Here is a 23,762-nt window from a genome sequence, read left to right as displayed (position 1 = left end):
CCATCCAATCACCTTCCGCTCATCTGAACAAGACCAAAGCTTCGCTAGCCCATAGGCTCAACAGCGTTTCACTGGCTAATGCAGAATGGCAGGCACAAGACAGACATCAACAACACCCATTTACAAGAGCTTGACCCCATAGTGAGCTTTTTGTAGAATACACAAACAGAGTCGCCGTGTATTGTTCGGAGCAGTTTCTCACACAGTCACACTCGGATACAAGAGTGAGGGTAAAGGTTGGTACTGCAGCTTTGAGCCATGTTAAAAATAATAACTAGAGAAGCTGCCAGTGTTTCTGGGGTTTAATTTACCCTCTTCATGCTCTTCAGTCTTTTAGATGTCATGTGTAACAGAAGAGAACCACATGCCAATCATGCAACCTTCCATATTTCACTGGTGTCTTTTAAGCGATGAAAAAGAAAACAACTCTTATTTACAGATTACAAAGAGAAAGCGCTGGGATGATGGGATGAGCGCAGCGTTTGCTCGGAGGGGATTAGCGGAGAGGCCTATTTTAGGGCTAAAATGCCTAAAACCATGACAACGTCAACAACCCTGACCACAGATGACATGTGATGCATTTCCTGTGGCGAATCTCAGGAGGTGCTTTGGATGCTAAGCTGACCTCATTTCCTGTTGGGGCTGAAACCACCTCAAAGTCACATCAGGGCCAATGGGCCATAAAGAAAAAGAGGGGAGGTTCGCTGTAACCTCATGACTCATTTTGGCCTCTGCTAACCCCTCTTTAAAATCAAGTGATCGGGACACTGTGGGCTCACACAGATATGCTTAAGAAAATAAGTGTTAAAGTGCTGTTTGATGTGAAATAAAGTTAATTCTAATCAGAGAGGATGCTAGCTACACTAATGCATAAATGTGTGCATAATGTTGCCAAAAATGACAAAAAAAAAATCCCCAGAGATTCTGCCAGCTAGAGCCTTCTGCATAAACCAAATATCTTCTGCTTATGTCTCTGTGTGTCATGCAGGTTTGCGTGTATGTGCATGCGTGTGGTAGTAAAAGATCTGACAGGGCGATGGTTGTGCCTACAGTGCCAGATGGTGAGCCCACAGCCTGGCTCCTCTGAGACCATAAAAAGAAATATTAGTGGAATTTTGACAGGCTAACATGAAAGAGTGGCAGGGAGTGTAGGAATAATGTGGCCCAATCAGGCATCTCAAACCTCAGTCACCCACACTGAAACAGAGTCAGCATGAATGGCTCAAATTTTCTCCATGTTTGCCCTGCGTACAAAAGGTCTAATCAACTCCAGATCAGATTTTTTTTTTTTTTTTTTTTTTTTAAATGCACTGGACAATCCTTCTCGATCCACGTATTTACTGTTGCCTCCGGATATAGTTTACTTAGCTATGCAGACCAGCATTTTAACCATGAAAATCTACATCACACGATAATCAATTTGCTGTCCAGACAGCTGTGTAGCAAAAATACAAAAACTACTACGATACCGATGTCAAAAGGGGGGAATTTGTGTATAGCTGCTTAAATTTTGCATCTACTCATTGGTGAAGGGTCATAGAGAAGCCCAAACAGCCTCAGGCATTACAGTGAAATTAAGTCTAGACTTGTAATTTGAAGAGTGCCTCCAACAAAATCGCTTATTTTAATATACTCACTTTATTAGGTAGACACAAATTCCATTGCTCGCTAATGCAAATATGACATCATTAAATCAAATGGCAGCAACTCTGAGCATTTAGGACATTCAAACCCAGTATAAGAATGAAGAAGAAAGGTGATTTAAATGACTTTAAATGGCCAGAAGACAGGCGAAAAGCGACATTCTGTCTTGAGCTGAATGTAACAGTAACTCAAATAATCACTCGTTACAACCAAGTTGTGCAGAAGAGCATCTCTGAACGCACATGTCAGACCTTGAAGGAACTGGCTACAGCAGAAGACCACAGCAGGTTCCACTCCTGTCAGCTAAGAGCAGGAACCTGAGGGTACAATTTATACAGGCTCGCCAAAATCAGACATTAGAAGATTGGAAAAATGTTTCCTGGTCTGATGAATCTCGATATCTGCTGCAGTGTTCAGAACCTAGAGTTCAAATTTAGCATGAACAAATGCCACATATCAGTGGTGGTGTAATGGTGTGGGGGATATTTCGTTGGCACACTTTGGGGTCTTTAATACCAAATGAGCATCATTTAAACACCACAGCATAGCTGAGTATTGTTGCTGACAATGTCAATCCCTTTATGACCACAGTGTAGCCATGGTCTGATGGTCGTTTCCAGTGGGATAACGCACCATGTCACAAAGCTCAGATTTCTTGAACATGACAGTGAGTTCACTGTACTCAAAATGTCTCCACAGTCACCAGATCTCAATCCAATAGAGCACCTTTGGGATGTGGTGGAACAGGAGATTCATGGATCCTGGATGTGTGCTATCGTGTCAATACAGACTAAAATCTCTGAGGAATGTTTCCAGCAGCAGAATTAATGGTTCTGAAGACAAAAGAGGGTCCAGCCAAGCGCTAGTAACGTGTACCCAACAAAGTGACCAGGATGAATATTTTGTACACCCAGGAAACATTTAAGAGTGAATGAAAAATCAAATTATCATGACTGACTTTGGTAAGATCATGGTTTGTTTTGTTTCATTTTAATCTTAAATATTGTACAGGTTTTCTTTTTTGGTTCTTTTTTTTTTTAAAAAAAAACCTTAACTGTGTTTTCTTGAATTTTAATTATAACTGGACTGAAAAATAAATAAACAAACAAATGTGAACCTAACTGAACACGCGTCAGCCTGCCAGGGTGTGATTTTAATGGAGAATAGAACAGAAACATAAAGGGAAATGCTAGATTTATTAGACAACACAATACAAACGCATCATAGAAAAAAAGAATCTCCATAATCTTGTTTTCATCATCGTTAAAAGCAAAAACCATGGCTGAAAATAAAATTAGATCTATGAAAAGCTCTGATAAAATGTGAGATTAAATTATCCACACTACATATTATAGCACAGTGGTGATTTCTCATTTTTGCACTCTCGATGCCCACTTGTTATTATTTTTCCAGCCTTTCAATTGATAATCAGCAGCAATACAAACCTCCAAAAAACCAGGAAACAGACTGCAAATGACTGCAATGTTGCTTTCTCTTTGGTTTTTCCAAGGCATTATTTGATCAGTCCAAGGTCGAAAGAGTGCCCAAGCAGAAAACTGTATATAAAAAGCACATGTTCCCTTTAATGTATTCGTGATGGAGCTTTTACAAGGGTAGCATAGGACACTCTGGGTCAATGAGACGATCGATTCAGTCCAGGAGACGGCTGCTGCATTACAAGACGAGCTTCTGCATTGCAGATGGCATATCTGTATACTATTACGGGAATCTATAGTATGGAGCAGAGGGCGTGAAAATATATAACTGTGTATATGCTCCAAATAAGGATACAAAACAAGACTCTACAGTTGATACAAATACAGAACATTTGACATCATCTGCTAATGTGAATGCAAACGCCAATGTACTGTATGATGTAATATTAAAAACACTTTATCCCCTATACATAAAAAAAGCTGTATAAGTGCTGCAGCTCACATATGAAAGCCCACTGAATAATTGATCAACTGGGCTGCACGGTCACGTGATACATCTGTCCTGCTACATTCAACACTACACAGCGGACAACCCAACCCATCCGGTATGAAACTCCTCATGACCCAATCTGGCAGTGTCCCAGTCAGTTTCTATGCAGAATATTAATCCACCACATACGCACAAAACAAAATGTTCATTACCCTCACTTTGTGCACAGATTAGAAACCACACAATAGGCTGTGACACAAAAGAGCTCAAACAACGAGAATTATCTCGGTCAGATTAGATGAGCGTGGAACTGAGAGCTTGAAACTCTCACAGCAACTACACACTGATTGGCTAAAGAATTGCCGTCGGATCCCATTAAGATCCAAGACAATTGCAGGAATATAATCGTGTTAGAAATGCCCTGATAGGCGAAAAACCACCGTGTTTTACAGATGCCAAAGAAGGACTTCGGCAGTGAACCAGATTTGGTCTCACAATAGCCCTTTATGATTACACTCTGCTTGATTAGGCCAGCCTTCACTGACTCACCGAGTTCACTCATCTCATCTCCATTCAGACCAACATAAGGTGGAAGCACTATTTAGAAGCTAATCGCAATTATTTTGTCATTAAGAAGCTTGTAGGGGGCAACATTTTCCCACCCTGGTGGCCTACAAAGACACCATCAAGTGTCATTTATGTAGGTGTGGTTGTTATAATTGTCCATTATCAAAATGAGTCAGTCAGTTGCTAGGCAATTTTTTCATCTTTTACAAAAACCGGAAAGTAAAAGAGCAGCAGCGCTGGTGAGCCGCGCTACGATAATGTCATGATCATGAAAAGAATTCCTGTCAGTCAGCTGCACACCTGATTTATTTTTAGACTCGCAGTAGGTGATGTTGGCAGCTCTTGCTTTCCTTCCACATGTTCTAATCTGCGATGATGACTGTATGTGTACCGGTCTGTGCATTTACTTGGATAGCTATCTTTGTGAGGACTGGCTTAAGTTTAAAACCACTGGAGTGACGAAATTTAGGGAAAGTGAGGAGCTTTTGAGCACTGCTTCCCTTTTCACATATATTCAAAGACCTATTTGAAGATGAACCTGGATTAGCCTGGTTTGAGAGCTAATAATGCAATATGGACAAAGAGCACAAAGATAACCACGTGTGTTTAATGGGAGTCAGTAATCAGGAAACAGTCCCACAGCCTTTTTTCTAATTGGTTATGACTGCTAGACAAGGGAAGTGACAAACCGGCCAGCAAGTGTATTTTTAGCTGCCCGTAACCACAAACAACAGAGTCAGGAGTGAAGGAGGTTGTGGCTGGAGATTAAACAAGCCCTGTGGTCTCTCCTGAGTACATCTGATTACATTATGTAAAATAGCACATCCTGAGTTCAAAGAGCAAAGAACAGAGTGGGGAGAACTCGGGAAAGACTATCGGAAAAGCCCACGAACACTGTAACCAAGACATCAATGTTATCATGTGGTCATAAAACATAAACTCACCTTCTGTAGGCTGGTTGGATTCAGCTGGGTTTTGTCTATTATCTTCACCGCCACCTAGAGAGAGAAAAGACAGGAAGACAGGGGAAGTAAAAGAAAGGGAGGGAAGGGGGAGAGAGAGCGGGATGCAGACAGGAAAAAATAAAAGATAACCAAGATGTCAAAGCTAATTCCAGTTTTGTATTTGTGCAGTTAAAACTTGCATTGAAATGAATTCTTATTATTTCACTATTGTGCGGTGAGGTGGCTTTGTCAAAACATGTCACAGCTGAATCATCCATTCAGCCTGAACACACCTAAAAGCTTCTCTGTTCAGTAATTCATTAAGACATGAAGCATTGATTTGCAGAGATCAAAGCGGAAATACAAATTCCCTCTTGACTATGACTATACTGTGAATTAAGAGCCTTTACACACTGAGAAAGGCAACTTAAAGCAGGGAGCAAGAAAAGTTTGGGTAAATATTCTCAATTGGCCACCATGTCAGCAGTCATTTGCATCCATCTCAATAATCACCCCAAAGTGCTTGAGGAAACGGACGTAGTCTCCTCACTTTGAGAGCTCAGCAGCTTTCACTGACTATCTGTGCCATACTGCAGAGTCAAAAGCGAGCCACTATATTATCTTGAGAAGTTTTAGTTTTTCATACACTGATATGTTGCCCCCCACCCCTTAGCCCCCATGTAGCACACATAAAGTCATCCTGTACTACTAAATTCTCAGGTTAAACACCATTTAATGTCTGAGCTGATTGCTCACACACAAGTCTAGAAAAGTTCACAGCTGCAAGTGTGAAAAAAGTGCTATGCTAAGCTTTTTTTATATGCGTAAATAAATAAGAATGACAGTTTTTATAGCCTAACCACAGGTAATTACCATAAAATCTTTTCTTAGCCTGACTACAGAGAGCAAAGGGGTCTAAGGATCAAACTAGTAACTGTTTGCTGACTTGATATTTGAAATCCCTCACGCGTTTTACAGCCTCCATATATCTCTTGAGACTCTTCAACCAACTGACAGTATCAAAGCTCTTAAACATGCGTTTGTTCCTTCTTTTTGCACTGTACTTTGTACTGAATGGATGCCGCTGTCTCAATTCAGAACTGGAAAGGAGAAGCTGCTGTTGGCTTTGGTGCTAAGATAATATATTCATAAAATGCATTAATAAAGCAAACAGAAAAATATCGAATTAACATCTGTGCAGTTAAAAATTAACTTAATAGTCTGTCAAAGTTCCACTTTCCTGATCGAATAAACCAGTAGGTTACAGAACGCTGTGTTGTTTGCCCAACTTTATTGCACCAAATGGCGCATGTAAATGTACGTACTTTTTATTACATTGCACAAAGTTAGCATATCACACGTATGGGGACAGAGCATGAGTCCAGCTATAACTGTGAATGCTGTCCATGGCTGCAGTTTGGACTTAACCAAAAAAATCTGCATCTTGGATTTACACAGGAGAATTTAAAGATGCATAAACGTATTTGCTCGTCTGCCATTCTTATAGGGTTTAATGTGATGTCAGCCCACCCTTAGCAGCAATAAAAACTTCAACTCTTCTGGGAAGCTTTTCCACAAGGTTTAGGAGTGTTTCTGGGAATATTTGATCATTCTTCCAGAAGTGCATTTGTGAGATCGAACACTGATGTTGGACGAGAAACAACCCCACATCATAATTCCATCTCCACCAAAACTTTACACTTGGCACAACGCAGTCAGAACAGTACCATTCTCCTGGGAACCCCCAAACACAAACTCGTCCATTTGATTGTCATATGAACAAGCATGATTTGTCACTCTAGAGAAAAGGTTTCCAATGCTCTAGAGTCCAGTGATGGCATGCTTTACACCACACCAAAACTTTGCATTCTGATGGAAAGCTTGGCTGCAGCTGCTTGACCATTGAAACTCTTCATACAAAAATCTCCATGTGCAGTTCTTAAACTACTTTATCTTTAATAGCAAGGTCATCTCATGGCTGGACTTCTTCCACAGGTGGCATCGTATCACGGTACCATGCTGGAATTTACTGAGCTCCTGAGAGCAATTCATTCTTTCACAAATGTTTGCAGAAGCAGCCTGCAAACATGAGACAGGCGATTTTATTCACCTGTGGCTATGGAAGTGAATAACTTCTGGAAATATAGTGAATGTATCACACAGTGACAAAGCCCTAGGTTTTAAAATTTTGTTGGGTATAGGAGTTGCACGACTCATCTCAAATCTAAAGTTATTTATACAACATTATTGTAGGATGTGTCCCCCCCCCCACACTCTACCCCCAGGGAGCTGTGCCTTAACCATGATCTCCAATCATAACCATGTCTAACATTAGAAGTATCATAGGAGCGGATCTTTAAGAGATTTTGTCATCATCCATGTTCATCTGCTGAATTACATTCTAGCACAAAGATTGTAACCTCTGTAGAAGACACACTGATAACATTAAAGATGAATAATATCACAAAAACATACATTTTTTCTAAAGCATTACTATGCCTCTGGCCTTATAAGAGCTTAATAAGCATGCTTCAGTGGATGCAGTCTGTTGGTAAGCCTGGTAAGGGGGGAAACCAGCAAGCAGATGCTGAGTCATGGTGATGAGAATACAGGTTATTCATCTAAAACCACTTTCCCTAAGACCTATGGTACAAATTGTTTTGTAATTTAATTTGATACAACCCCAGAAGCCAAACTTGATAATAACACCAAGAAACAGTCTAACAGGGAGAGGATGGAGCAAAGTGAAAGACTGCAGAAAGGCGTACTATGTGTAGAAAAACACAGTATGCAGGTGGTGTCTATTTGTAGCCCTTCTTAGGTGGGCAGGTGCACAGACAGACTCCCTTCCTCTCTGCTTCCTCCTGTCACGGACAAAGCTCAGGTTTAGGCACGTATTTGCGTGTCTGTTGATGTACAGTACGCCTACAGGTGTTGGAACGGTCCTCATGTGTCACTCTGCTGCATCAACTTCCACTATTCCCTTTGCATGAGTCAGTGAGATTCATTTAATTTCCTCGACACGATGCCGGGCAAATATTTTCATTTTTGTTAGCAGACAGAGATTTGATGAATGAGTGGACGGCACAAAAATCATACACAAGGCCTCTGTGTGCATGTGGGTGCGTGTGTGTTCACGCTAATGGATTTGAGGGTAAATAATTCAGTTTCACAGTGACAGAAGGGCACTGTGCATCAGTGTTAATTATTCAGCCCAGTCGTAACACAGGGGCCATATGCTCTTCACAGTATGCAGGACTTGTGATCGTGTGTGAATATTTAGACAGCGAGGACACAAAGGGGAAACTTTGCATCGCTCGTGTGCTCGAGTGCTTTGCGCGTTTCCTCTACACTCTGATTTCCCTTTAGGCTCTGTTATCAAAACCACAGAATCATGATATCTGTGTGCTAAAGGGAAGTATTTTAGCATTGTATAAGGTCATATGCGATGAAAAGAAAGGCATGACTGTAATACAGGGAGCAGGGCTGATGTATGAAATGTACGACAACAAAAGTTTTTTTTCACGTCACATCTATGCAAATAAGTGCTCTGAGTGTTGTATGCATATTTGCTTCTACACACTTCTATGCACTCTAAAACAAGAAGCACAGTTTATACCATACTTGCCATATAAGTGCTAATGAGTATGTCCATATTTTCAGTGCTTTGTTTTCCTCGTTTCTATATTTAGCTCTCCAAGTAAATTTGCTCTCTGCGGAGACTAAGAGGATATTGAGAGCTTCTAAGAACAAGGGTCAAATTCCTTCCATGTGTCAGCAAGAAAGCTGCAACATAGACTGAAAAAGATAAACAGATCAACAGATAATTTGATTGATTTGTTATTTACGTTAAAACTGTTTGTAAACATAATTCAGAATTAATGGAAAGTGACCATTTACTCTAAACCTAATGCCTTAAAAGCATTAAATTACCATGACATTCATGCTCATATGTAAACTTGATGGATGTAGCCTCCAGGTCTGTGAAGCAGTCCTAATGGCCAGATGGTGACTCTTCGTAGTAGAAAAAGTCATCTATGGTATACAAGAGTCTGAGAAAACAATTCTGCTTCTCACTTAAGTTTTTGCCTCAGTCAAGCAGTTTATAGCCTCAACAGATAGTTTCAAATCTTCTTTATTGCAGAAAAATGTGGTCATTTTGTAACTTACTGTCCTGTTTACTGTGAAATAGGCATGTCTACCTTGTGAGTGTGCAATACAATTATCAGAATGAGTTAACCAAGCTAGCTAATGCTAACATTCGCTAACGAGTTCTGCTCTCTCATCCAGTTTTCAAAGACTGCAACAGAGAAAGCGACAAACCCAAGGCTTCAAACTTAGACAATAAAAGACAGGGTTCAACACTGGCTGAAAGTATATTTTATGTACAATCTATATCTGATTGGTTTCCCCCAATATTTCCACTACATGTATGATAAAACCACACTAATATTAAATTATATCAATCCCAGGTGGACTGTGGATTTTGATGGACAGTTTCTATTTTACTCTCTCGTATTTACAGTAAAGGTATTTTTCATCTGTGCGGCCTTTTCCTTTGTGATGGTCAATGTATGCACACAGGAAGCACACAGAAAGAAACGGAGGGTTAAAGCTGAGATGGGTTTACACGTAAAATGTGGTTACAGAAAACAAAGCAAAGAAGAAAGTCAAACTACACCTTTTAACATTTTAAATTGAGCACTTTATTTGAAGACATTTGAATTCAAAAGTTATTTTACTTGAAACGAGAAAATGACATTCTGTCATTATTATATTATTAGACTGCACGCCAGTTCATTTAAAAAAAAAAAAAAAAAAAAAAAAAAAAAAGAATAATAAACATTGTTGAAATAATGTTGAACGTTTTTAAGCTACTTAAAAATAAAACGTACTGGACTGTAATGCTTGTTTGAGGGAGTTTTAACTAGACCTCCTTAAATTTTAATTAAATACCCCTGATATAGAAAAGTCATGACATTATATGACCACATTATAAGTTTACAAATAATGTTGTCCGCTGAGTAAGTTCATAGGGGCGTATGGTAGAGGCAAATGTTACCATTAGTATAGCTCAGCATGCGTGTGAATTGACGTGCGTGTTCGTTTGGGCAGACAGAGGACACTCTGTCACGTGGAAGTGAGTCTGTGCAACCTCCTTTTTGGTTCACAGGACCTTTTGTTGTTTTTCTACACAGTTAAACCTCTGTTTATCACATCTGGAAAATCTATGTCAGTAAGCGTCTTTCTAGGTTCCTGCTACGATAACATTCGTTTTAGTGGGTCATGTTCTTTCCACCTGTTTTCTCCCTTACTCTGATCCATGTCTTTGCATTCTGATGAGCCAGCAAAGGCTCTCAGGCACACAAAGCGGCGCCTGACCTTCTCGGCAAACAGTGGGTAGCACACTCAATGTGTCTGTTTTACACTTGCATTAAAGGACACAGAACAGATCAAACTGTTACCGGTTAGACCTGAGAGAATATTTATTCCCTGGGCACTCAATACCGATATGACCTGATGCTTTTTAAAACTCAGAGGATTAAAAGATGCAAGTGGCTAAGACAGACATGAGAAGGACCTCTGAGGTGGATCGGGGCTGTCAGTGAGCCCTGCGGGTCCTACTGAGTGAAAGACAGTGAGCAGATCGCAGGTCATCGTTTTCTCCTTAGAGAAACAGGAGCTTTAATTACAACACATCAAAGCAAGGCATCTATCACTCTGACAAGGCAGCAGTGTATGACTGTGAGTGGGTGAAAGGGAGCGAGAGGTTGTCCTCACTGGGAAAGCTAACATGGTCAAGTACAACATTGTCATGACAGGAGATAATTCGTTCATCTGACAGCCAGAACACGGCCGAAAACTGGGTCTGACTGCAAGTAGATCAATGCCTTATCAACTAATTCATGTATAATCATTTTGAGTTGATAAATAAATAGTGATACCATCATTTTGTCACATTGTGGTTTCTATGCAGCGAGGCATAACTTGAAAAAGATGCAAGTAATTCAGCCGTGAAGCTGAAATATTTTTCTTTTAAGTGAGCCTTCGTGCATTGTTACCAGAACTGAAACTATAAATGAAAAGGTCACTCAGAGTATTTAGTACAATATGGCTTTGTTGGTTTCCTGTGAGGGTGAATTAAATATATTCATGTTTTAAATAGGTCGAATAAAACAAGAACACTCCTAAATAGGGATCTGAACTTAAATTAACCAACAATGAAAGAACAGCAAACTGCAGTCTTAATTGTTAACATGCAGCAATGAAAGAGTCGCGTTGACATGAAGAATATAATATATAATATGTCAATTCCCATATCAAAAAACAGATCTTGGCTTCAGATGCCTGCCAACTCTGAGTATCAATCCAATATCAGCCCCCTATCTCAGGAAGAGTCTGGGAATCATTCTGATATCTGCAAGGCATCGTCAGGCTCTACTTATAGATTGTTTCAATAATTGGAAAGGAAAAGGGAACAAATAAATGAACACGCTATATGCACAAAAGTACAGGGCCACAGAGTTTCTTAATCTTTGAATTCAGGTGTTTTCCCATCGCCGCAGGTGCCTTTACAAGCATTTATGAAAGAATGGGTTGTTCCAAAGAGCTCACTGAATTTGATCGTAATATTGTAATAGGATACCACTGTTGGAACAAGTCAGTTCATGAACCTTCTTACCTCCAAGATATTCAACATTTAACTCAGAGTGGTACTATTGCAAGGGGTTGAGGAACCGCTCATTTAAAGTTACAGAGCGTGGTTGCCGAGTGCTGATGCACATGGTGTGTAAAAGTTACCAAAGATTTGCTGACTCGGTGACTGCAGAGCTTCAAACCCCCTGTGACATTAATATCAGCACAAACAGTTTGTGCCAGGAGCTAACGCTGACTCCTTAATCCTAACTTTTGATTTTGTTCAACATTTTTTATGCACAAACTTTAAAAGTGTTAGAGGGGGTTGAGTTTGGTGGCTTCTAGATCATGTTTCTGTATTTTGCAGATAGGTTGGGTTCGTCATACAACGACCTCCAGCTTGCCCTGGGTTCCAAGTTATAGTTCAAGTGTAAGACCATGAGTCACAGTCAGAAAAGGGTGCCCACTCTAGATTGGGAATGAGTTGCTGGCCAAAAGTGGAGGATTTTAAGTATCTTGGGGGGGTCTTGTTCAATAATAAGGGTGAGCAGAGCGGGAGATTAACAGGTGTTGGTACTGTGCCCACTTGGATGTGCACGCTATACTGGTGTGTCATGTTGAAGAGAGAGCTGAATGTGAAAGTGGAGGCGTTGATCTACGTTCCTGCCTTCACCTGTGGGAACGAGCTCTGGGTGGTGATGGAACAAATGAGACTGTGAATCGAAGTGAAATGGGCCTCCTCCATGAAGGGTGGCTGGGCTCACCTTAGAGACAGGGTGAGGAGCTCGGTCATTTGGAAGGAACTCAAAGTACAGTTGCTCTGAGAAAAAAGCAGCGGGTTGAAGCTTCAGGCTTCTGACCAGGATGGGCATATCCTACTGGGAGGATTCCCTGGTGCAGTCAGGACATGCTGGAGAGATTACACATTTTGGCTGACTTGGGAACACCTTGGTGTCCCCCCAGAACAGCTGGAGGAGGTGGCCTGAGAGAGGGAAGTCTGAGTGTCCCTGATTAGACTGCAGCTCAAATGACCCAGCAGTAGCAATTTGTGTTAAATAACTAATAATATTATTACTCATTTTATTCCAGCTTAGCATCTGTTTATTGTTGTGGTAGTTTGTCCTTTTTCCCCGTTCTCACCTTTACCGTTCATGCACCGCAACAAAAAAGAAAAAAGGCAGGTGGAGGTCATGATAACAAAAATCTGAGTCGATGACAACTCATGAACTAAAAACCTACTGCACAGAGTCTTGCAGAGAAAGAATCACCGACTGAGCTTTTCAGTCAACTTAGTGAGCACAGCTTAGTCACAAACTACTTAAAACAGAGAAGTTGTTGGTGTAGCAGATTTAAAATACCTTAAACTGCTGATCCTTTGCTGTTAGCTGTCCTTTTAGCAAATAATGCACTGCTGCTGATCAATATCCCATATAAATATTGGATCAGTGCATCACTATATTATATAACACAAATAAAACACACAGTATAAACGTTATAAAGCAAAGATTCAAAATTTGTCGCACCTCTCGTCCAGTCAGGACATGTCGTGCCAGCTTCACTTTGGCAAAATTCCCCTTCCCAATGGTTTTGAGGAGGCGGTAATTGCCAATGTGAGGGTGCTCCTCTGTGGAGGTGAAAGAGTTGCGGCATCGTGGCAGGCTGTGACGACTCGCGGACTTTGTTGGGGGGGCTTGGGGTTCAACAAAGCCGTCCACCGAAGAGTGCTGCAGGGAAAAAAAGTGGAGATCAGCAACATCCTTTGATTTACACAGACACCAATATTATTTAAGTAGTTTTGTGGCACATTTCCAAACTTATCATTTTGCTACACAGGCAAAACATACAGAAGCAATGCAGTACTGTTGAAGCTGAACTTTGAAAGAGTAACTTTGCCCCAATTCCAGAGTTGGTTTCACAATGAGGATCTATACAGAAGTATTTGGGGGAGAATCAAAATCTCGGTGCTTTAACGCCTTAACCTAATGACCCTATCATTCACAGTGTAAGAGTCAATATCAGAAGAAACTGAACCTCAGACTTTGACAAAACCAGCAAAAAAAGTGTAACACAGGCACATTTTGTGATAACAATGTTGCTGGTTCCACAGTCAAAACCAATAACAAGCGTCTCTGTGATACAGCATGTGAAGGTGAATTAGGAACAGCTTGCTATAAGTACTATGCTGGCACAGGCTATATGCAGTCTCCTCTGGTCCTCTCCTCTACAACAGCTGCTAATGTCAGTCCAGGTCAGAGATCCCATGATCCTCTGCTCCTGAGCACCACACCCAGCCAGAGAATAAAGCCTTGGTCTGGTTACCCGGGCTCCCCTGCTCCCATTTCACTGGGGAAACGCTACACCCTGCTGTGTGCGCAACACCTCAGCTAGCCTCACTGAGGGAGTGCTATGATGCATGTGTATATTTCACAGCATAAATTTATATTAAATCCCGACAAAGTCAGATGTTTTTGTTTGTAATGTCTCTTTTAGATCAAAGAAATGTGCATGTGTTGTTTTTGCAGCGGGTAAATGCCACACTAGTGCCTTTCAAGTCAATTTTAGATCGCACCTGTAATGAGGCCAGTTTGACCTTCAGCCACACAACTGTGTACACACATACACACACACACACACACACACACACACACACACACACTTGGCTTAGGTTCTCTAAATCAGCAGTGGAATATTTGGACAGGCAAATGACTCTGGACTCTTGTGATTGATTAATGCACAAAATTTGTTTCACTTGTCCATCCATTGATCCCAGACACTGAGATGATGTCTTCAGGGGGGCAAACATGAGGCATAACACACCTGTGCACATACACACACATTAATAAAAGAAGATGAAGAAGAAAGCCAGAAGAGAGCTACTTCTGTTTTGCTGCACTTAAAGCCACTTGTCTTTCTGAGTAATAAGCTGTTATGCAATGCAGTTCAGCTGCAAGTGGGCCCTGGGGCTGCGTGCTGGAGTCGAACAGAGGGAGCCTGGGCTGGCTGGCTACTGCCAGTGATGCTGAGGCAGTGCTTTAATAGCCACCCAGAAGTCTGTGTCTGAGAGTGCAGCATTAGACAGACAGTTACATTAGCACTCCTATAAGCTGATGCATTACTGAACACTGGCAGATCATTGTTCAGTAATGTATCGGACAATGAGAGCGAGAGAGGACCGATATCTTCATGTAAAAGTTAACAATAGGGTTTGTTAAGTTATGCAACTTTGCTGAAGAGGAAATGCATTTTCTCACTTGAATTTTAACCACCTCAACATGACAACCCGGGCAAACACGTGCTCAGAAATAGAGGCAAAATAAAAGCCCTCTCTGTAAATCTATGAATAGGTCAACCATTAAAAAAAAAAAAAAAAAAAAAAAAAAAGACTGCCTGCAGCCTTAAAGGAGGCTTCTGTTTCCAGGAAAGAAAGAAAAAAAAAAAATCAGACGAACCCAGATATGTCACAGCCTGTCAGCACACTCACACACAGACACACACACAGAGGAGCAGCCCTCATCTGTTCTGATCTCTGAAGAGCTACATTATTGTGGATGTGCGCGCCATAATTGGGAGTGGGTGGTCGTTCATAAACATTCCTCCACACAGCGCATGAGAAATCTCCTGTGATTAATTCAAGTCGTTCTTCGCCCTGTTGTCTGCGTGTTGGTTCGCTGAACAACAACACGCTGCCTCCTCCTCAGCAGCACCGAGCGTGCTCCTACAGCAGGGCCCGATAGGTTATGGATGTCACATTGCGATGCTACCGAGCCTTGCAATTGAAAAGTAGGGCAACATCCCCCCTCTCTCTCACACACACACACACCCTCCCTATATATTGACGTCGTGGACTAGAAAATACCCCCCCAGCTGCACGAGTGGAGCAACACCATTTTCTCACAGGCCACACAGACACCTCATTCTCAGTGTTAACATTCAAGCCTCGCTTGTGCCATTAAAAGCGGCATAATACTGACGCAGTGCGTTGTTCAGGCTAGCCTTGTTGTGTGGAGAGAGCGAGGCAGTCACAGCCGGGCCGCACTTTTATTCTAAGCTATTTCTACGCTCCATGCTTTCATTCCCATCAGAAAGGGGGGGGGGGGGGGTTGAAAAAAAGCTGCTGTACTCATTGGTCGAGTCACTCTGCAACACTGTAGCCTCACGAAGAGCTGCCATTAACCTGCACCGGCCAGTGAGCAAAATAACCACATCCCCGGGTCGTTACCACTCCGTCCCCACGCCCGGTATCGCTCAGGTGTCTCCGGACAGCTGCACTTACGTTCTCGGTGTCACGCTCGTTCACTGTGGGCAATGGCGTTCTGGTCGACATCTTGTGTGCTTCATAGGCCGCTCAGCGATGCGGCGGGCTGGGCAGAGCAAAAGCAGACACGGCGCGGTCCGTGAGGGAGAGCGGCGCCTCTGTTCTTCTCTACATCCCCTGTGAACACCGCAAATAGCGGCCCTTTTACCGCAGCATAGCGCACACAGGGCCCCGCCGGCACGCCAGATTTTCTTATCGGCTTTGTACACTTCCCTTCAGGTAGGCTAGTGGCAGACAGAAAAGGAGGAAAGAGAGAGACTGAGAGAGGGAGCGAGCGAGCGGGAGGGAGGGAGGGAGAGAGAGAGCGAGAGAGGGGGGCAGGCCAGGAAGATGCGTCGGTAGCGGACGGGTCTGCGCAGCTCATCTCAAACCTCCCACCAGGAAGGATGATGGGATCTCTCGCCCTCTCTCTCTCTCTCTCGTGCACATACACTCTCTTTGTCTGCTCCAGAGCTCATCATTCAAGTCACCAGAAAGCAGTTAAGGGCACAGTTGGAACAGTCACCGGCAGATTTAGACCAAATCCAGCTACAGGGAGTGTGCTGCCTGCCAAACAGGTCTACACTGCTACTGAACAATGCCCTAAAGCCTGACAGTGGCTGTACAGACGTATTTTATCACGCAGTATCGTAGAGATGTTGAGGTAGACTCACTAAATAAGTGGCTCAAATGTGGCTGGAACAATATAAATTAAGTGGCTTATTTCTGTTATTTTATGCTATGGGTTTTAATTTAGTGCTTACTCCATGATGGTTTTGAAGAAGACAATGAGTTGGAGAGGCCTAGTTTAGGGATAACGCCCGTGTCACGGTATGAACTGGGCAGGCTTTGCCATCTGTCGGAGAGTTACAGCACTGCACCCGTCATTGTTCTTCTACTTAATCCTAAAATTGCAACAGCTATTTTTTATTTTAATTTTTTTTTGAGTGATCAGAGAGCAAATATATGAACAACCTTTAGATTCCTAGAGACATATTTTGAATTTTTCATGCTTTTACCTTTTTTTTGTTTGTTTTTTAGGGGTGTGGTTGTGACAGTGCGCACGCAGATGTGCGTGCGGAGTTCTTCCACTAGGGGTCATTATACGCCTGCAGTATCCTTCATATTTCCTTCGTGCAGCCCCAAACAAACGCCATGCCGTTGCTCGTTTATTTGCTTTCATCCTCTGAGTACATTAACATGTCATAATGTGATTGGGGAATAAGCAGGGCGGCAGGCGTTAAAGTCCATTAATGAGTCTCTTGTATGAGATGTCGTGGCTTCTTTGTCTCTGCAGTAATATTGTGGAATTCAGGCAGACAGTTGCACCTCACTGGATGTTACACGATTGATGATTTGTCTCACACAGTGTGTCACAATAACTGATGGATACAGAACATAAAAGCCGTCGAGAACATTAAGCCTGTTTTGGAGGTTTTGAGGAATCTGTAGGTTGTTAGTTTTAGTGTTTGCCACTTCCATAACAGTTCAAAACGCCTTCCTCTGCAGTCACATTAGAATGTTCAGATAAATGTCACTGAAACATGTTTTGCCTTTAATATATTTATGTATGTGTTTTGTTAGCAGTATCCAAATAATATGCAAAGAGATAAGGCGGTTCAGTGTAACCAAATGGGTCTAACACAGAATCTTGGCATGTAGATGGGCATTTTTGGAATTCTGCATCTTATCCCAGCATGGATCCAATCCCAGCATAGCAGATCTTATCCCCTCTGAGCCTTAACAACTTGGACCAGCTCAATTATTTCAGCCGAACACATCCTCTTACTACTGATAGTGAGATTTTTGGCAGGGTTATTCTGGGATCTATTTTAGATACAATTATTGAATTTTATTTGTGTTGAATTCAATTTGTGTTTATGTTCATCAGAACGACTGAACAGTTCCCCTGGAGAGTTTAAACAGGAAAACACCCAAACCGATAATAATTCATGGTTTTCTTTTTGATCTGAGCTCCAAAGTGTTTTTCTTCTCTGCACTGAAACATCCTGGGAGCACGCTCCGTTCCTGCCTGGGATTTGCATTCTACCTGAGTTGCACTCCTGAGGAATGTAATGGGCACTGACACCGGTTTAATGAGTGCATGTACACCCAAGGCCAAATGCAATTACATGCTCTCACAGGCAACTATCAAAAAAGAGGCAGCTGTTAACAGCCATTCATCGCGGATGGTCATGCAGCTAACTGTATTTGCAGGACAGGGGGTGAGAGGAAAGAGTAGGAAGACAGAGAAAGAGGGGGAGAGAGGCTAAACTCATTATAAGAGCGATAGTGGAGTAGCATCTGTCATCACTGGCAGTTTACCATATCTCCTTTTCCCTGACTCAGTCTCACCAGTGAGAGTCAAGCCATGCAGCCTCTCCAGTCAGTAAAAATGTTTGCCACACATCCTGCAGAAGTGTGGGAAATAACAGGAACTGCTTTTCAAAAAAGAAGATGTTTTATAAAGTTTTGCATGCGCCCCAGTATGTGCCTCTCATGCACTGCTATTATGTGATGTAAAAAAAAATCAACAGCATTTTTTTTTTAAATCCTTAAAGGCCTTCCAAATATCTAGGTTATTGAAACTGGTAGACTTGACACGGTTCAACCTGTGTCAGGTCTTGTCCTGTGTCAACAACAAGAGGTTTTAAACATATTTTCCTTCAGTATATGCAGTTCTATTCCCCAAGATTTTCATGTGTAACACAGTTATATATTACTGCTTCTATAGGAATTAAGAGAATAAGTAGGAGTCATATCCTGCTCACCAAATGCACTTGATTAACTGATCATCAGCAAGTGTGACTGTGTCCACAAAAGCAAAAGTTTTGGCAGTTTGCTGGTCCAGAGCATTCAAGTGTGTGTAAACACAATGCCACATTCTTACCAGGAATGGACATCCCAGGAAATTCTCCTCAAGGTCAGAGTGTGCAACAATTCAAGCAACTGCAAAAAACCCAAGAGCTACATTTTAGACTCTACAGACCTCAGCTAGCATGTTAAATGTTAACAAGTCGACAAATACTGAACAAGTATGGGTTGTTTGGAAAAGCTGTCAAGAGAAAGCCTCTTCTCTCTAAAAGGAAAATAGCAGCATAGCTTATGTTTGCAAATTTGCATCTGAACAAACTATAAGATGTCTTTGGACAGACGAGACCAAAGTGGAGATGTTTGACCATAATGCACAACGCCACTGCTGGTGAAAACCGAAAATGGCATATGAGTTATAAAGCACCTTCCCACCTTGCAGTCACTGAGTCGACTGTGAACTTCTCTGTATTCTAGAATTAAGTGTGAGGCCATCTGTCTACAGCTTGGCCAAAACTGGCTGAGGCAACAGGACAATGATCTCAAGCATAAGAACAAATCTACAAGATAATGTTTAGAATCAATGTGCTGCGGTGACCCGAAGTCCTCAGCTCAACTAAAATGCTTAAAAGAGCTGTGCATAACAAATGCCTGCAAACCTCAATGAACTGAAGCAATGTTGTAAAGAAGAGTGAGCCAAAATTCCTCCACATTGTGGAGGAATTTTGGCTCACTCTTTATCTATTTGAAAGCCATACAGAAAACAGTTTACTTCAAGTTACTCTTGCTAAAGGTGGTTCTACAAGCTACTGAATCATGTGGTGTAAGTTTTTCACAGGAATGCATAGAGTACTGTAAAAACTTTACATAATAACTTTATCTTCTAAATTGCTTTTCTCCCAGTGTGTGCTCTACAGTAGCTCTAATCACTGTGTTTACCTTAAACACGCAAACGTATTACAAATGAAAAAAAGTGATCTGCAGACATTCCTGCTTTAAAACCTGTTAACTGCACACCTTACAAGGCAGAGCTTGCTCTCTTGCTGTCTGCTCTGACAAGTCAATAAAACCCACTGGTATGCTGAACATTTTTGGAAGGCAACAAAGATATGGGGCTGCAGTGGAATTTGATCAGGCAGGGATCCATCCTTCTGTTCATTACAGAGATTTCCAGCAGTAACACACCCTCCAGGTGAGTACACCTAGACCTGAGGAAAAGTATTACTGACTGGCACACCAAGAGCTCATGCCCACCCTTGGCCTACCCTCACCTGCCTGTCTTTGTGGCTGTCACACAAGCATGTGTTCACGCCCTGGGAAGGCTGGCAGGGAAGTAGAAATTATGAAAACAGTTGAAAATCCAGGGCAGATGTCAAGCAACACAGTAGGATGGATGAAATTGGGTGAAATTGGGTGTAAGTGAGTGCAAGCTCAAGACATATATGCAAAATTGTGAATTTTCACAATCATGGTGAGCAGTTTTCTATAAATTTTCCTGCAGGTCTGTTTTACAGGCTCATTCGTACAGTTATACTTTAGATAATTACACTGCTCAGGTTAGTGTAAATAATAATATGTGGTCACCACTCTACATCACTAGCCACTTTATTAAGTATACCTGTTCAACTGCTCCACGTTGAACAGGTGTACCTAATATTCAGCCAATCACATGGCAGCAGCTCCATGCATTTCACCACGTAGACATGGACAGATAACCTGGTTAAGTTCAAACTGAGCATCAAAAGGGGGAAGAAAGGTGATTTAAGTCACTTTGGTTGTTGCTGGTCTGACTGTTTCAGAAAAAGAGAATTTTTCTGGGTGCCTTGTTGATTCCAGTGGTCAGAGGAAAATGGCCAGACTGTTTTGAGCTGATAGGAAAGCTGAAAGTGATGCAGAAAAGCAACATGTTGAACCGTAAGCAGATGAGCCACAGCAGCAGAAGACCAAACTGGGTGCCACTCCTGGTTGCTAAGAACAAGAAATCGAGGCATAAACAACATGGAAGCATGGATCCATCGTGCTTTTTGTCTAAAGTTCAGACTGTTGGTGTTGTTGTAATTGTGTGATATATATTTTCTAGGAACGCTTTGGGCTCCTTAGTACCAATAGAGTATCATTTAAACACCACAGCCTTCCTGAGTATTTTTGCTGATCATGCCCATCCATTTATGATCACATCTTCTGATGGTTGCTTCGAGCATGATAATGTGCCATGTCATAAAGCTCAAATCATCTCAAACTGGTTTCTTGAGCATGGCAGTGTGTTTTCTGTACTTAAATGACCTCCGTAGTCATCAGATGTTAGTGCAGTAGAGCACCTTTGGGATGTGGTGGAACAGGGTATTTATATGTGGATGTGCAGCCTACAAATCTGCAGCAACTATGTGATGCTATCATGTCAGTATGGACCAAAATCTCTGAGGAATGTTTCCAGCATTTTGTTGAATCAGCACCACAAAGAATTAAGGCAGTTCTGAAGACAAAAAGTGGGACCAACCCAGTACTAGCAAGGCATACCTAATGAAGTGGGTGTTAATGTGCTGTTTATTGTGATAGAGATAGGTGTAAAATGATGTGCTGTCCTAAAGATTGCAACAGCACTTACTGGAAAATGAGAGACGTGCCAATCAAGGATAGTCTGCACATGCCCACACAGTCTGCAGAAGTCTGTTAAGGCAGTGGAAGTAAAAACACCGGTGTAGATGGAGAACAGGGAGTTTATTTGAGCATTTGTACTATACAGAACAAACATCAGGGGAGCTACTCCTTCTCCACAGTGTGGTAAGGGCTGCGGAATGACAGAATGTACATCTTCCTCCAGAAAACGTCTTCAGTTTCTCCGCACATTCTCAGAAAACATAACAAGTCATATATTTTATTGCGGCATGTCATTTTTCAAATGTTTGTCTCTTAATCTTTCTATTTGCGTGCATGACCTGGTAGCTTTTTTAGCTTTTTCTCTCCTGCCAGCAATTTAAATATGTGTGCTTGGCCAGTGTGCGTGTATACTCAGAGCATTAGCAACATATCAAAACTCCTCCGGATAAAGAAACATTTTCATGAAATTATCTGTGGCCACAAATGATGCATTCCAGGTCCAAGATATTTCCTCTTTTGGCCCAGCAGCTAATGTTAAACACTGTGCCGAGGAGAAATCTAAACTTTTCCCCTGTTATGAACTCGTATTCTAAAAGGTAGTGCCATTTACTGTTACTGTACTTGGGGATAATTATCATCCTTGCATATCATGTTTTCCCTTGTAATTATGTCATAATTCAAAGGCTTCCCTGGCGAGCTAAAAACGGTCAGGTGCGTCATCATATAACAAACTCTTCTCTGAGGACTGGGCCTATTAATTGTCAGGATATAATTACATTCACAACACCCCGAGGGCCCGTTTCATTCAGTCATCTCGGAGTTACTGCTCCAAACTATAATTAGAGAATGTAATCACACAGGTATGGACCTCCAGGATTTATTTTTCAGCCCGACTGAAGGCTTATTGAAACGACATCTGTGGTTGGGTACCAGGCAAGGAGTGTTTATGGCCTGGCACGTTTTCAACAGCCACATGCAGTGGCACTAAGCAGCATACCACACCAGCACAATTTACATAAACAGATATGCACACATTGGATGGGCGGTTCTGCTAATTAGTTTGAGTGTGTACATTCTTGTTGGATGAGTGGTTTCTTGAGTGGCATGCGTCTATATTATATGAATGCCCTTGTGTGGTTGTGCCACTCTCCCGTGGCACCTTTTGCCAGTGTTAACAACTGACCTCATCCTATTATGCGTTTCCAATCTCAAAGCCATCCAATAAACTACTCATTTCTCACCTCTTCATGCACTCGCTTTCACCATCAAAACACCTCTTACCTCTCTCCCTGACACCCAAAACAGGCCGGGGAGAACATAAAGTGACAGCACCATATGGAGTGACTTTGCGTGATTTCCCAGTAATATGCGATAAATTATTGAGGTTCAACTGCATTTTTTTCCCGTTGTGAAGCTAGGGAATACCAAAATTTGTGTAGTGCTGCTTCACACACACCATTTGTGCAGTTAGGGGTTTAGTTGTATATGGTTCTTTATGGCCTCACTAGTGCCATGGCTTCAGTGACTTGGACTGAAATATTTGTTAACGACAGAATACCTGCAAAACGAGAGACGATACAGTCAGCCTAAGCTGTACTTTCTTTTCTTTTTCTTTTAAGGGACATAGAAAAAGTGGCATTCACACAAAGTAAAATCCTTTTCTAAAGCACTGATTTTAGCAGTTTGTCCATTGATGTCTTTGCTTTTTGGAATTATATTTTAATGAGAAAGTGGATGTATGAATGCAACACTGAGAAATAGATGCATAATTATTAGTGCCTACTAACATGAACATCAGTCCATTAAAATGTTAAAGAAAAAAATGCGCACAACGCTGTAATTATTTTTGGATGAAATTTGGTATTGTAACCATAGAGTATATATAAAAGAAATCTCCATATTTTGAAGCCCCAGTTTTGGCATTTTAAAAAATATTTGTTAATTTATTCCTTTTGGAGCCAAAAGTGAGTTTATTTAGGTACTAAATTACCAAAGCAAGCATGGTCAGAAACATAAACTGTACCGATGCAACACATGTCTGCTAATTTATGCTCAGTAACACCAGTAGGTGGCTAGAATCAGTAAAGGTGAATCCTAGCAGACTGACAGAAACTGACTTCAGCAGCCGGTGTCAGCCCACCTGTCATTCAAAACAGCCACATCCCTAGCTTTATGCCACACATATCTATATTAGTTACTATACAACATCACCCACAAAACACTGCTGAGGGGTCCAGTTTAGTCTGATTTAAAAACATCAAGATGGCAGTGACCATGTGGCTGTATCCATCTTTTATATAAAGTCTATAACATTGGGTTTTATTTTTGTTCATGAGTGGCTT

General features: G+C 41.7%; 1 protein-coding gene across 2 annotated transcripts in view; it reads right to left on the bottom strand.

Annotated features, from left to right (window-relative positions):
- mark1 (MAP/microtubule affinity-regulating kinase 1) overlaps positions 1–16,344 on the bottom strand; it is a 36,022-nt gene extending 19,678 nt beyond the window's left edge. Inside the window, exons 1-3 of one of the 2 annotated variants that reach the window (XM_040001612.1) lie at positions 15,991–16,344; positions 13,241–13,441; positions 5,082–5,135 (exon numbers count right to left, since the gene is read on the bottom strand). In XM_040001612.1, coding sequence (XP_039857546.1) covers positions 5,082–5,135; positions 13,241–13,441; positions 15,991–16,041 — 306 coding nt within the window. In that variant the 5' untranslated portion in view covers positions 16,042–16,344. The remainder of the gene's footprint in view (positions 1–5,081; positions 5,136–13,240; positions 13,442–15,990) is intronic. The other variant, XM_040001613.1, reaches the window with a different exon arrangement.
- Between the last annotated feature and the right edge of the window lie 7,418 nt (positions 16,345–23,762).

This window comes from Simochromis diagramma, unplaced genomic scaffold (assembly GCF_900408965.1).
Source record: "Simochromis diagramma unplaced genomic scaffold, fSimDia1.1 OVJJ01000421.1, whole genome shotgun sequence".
In the NCBI taxonomy this organism is placed as follows: Eukaryota; Metazoa; Chordata; class Actinopteri; order Cichliformes; family Cichlidae; genus Simochromis; species Simochromis diagramma.
The sequence above is the reverse complement of the archived record's forward strand: the minus strand, read 5'-3'. Positions and strand labels throughout refer to the sequence as shown.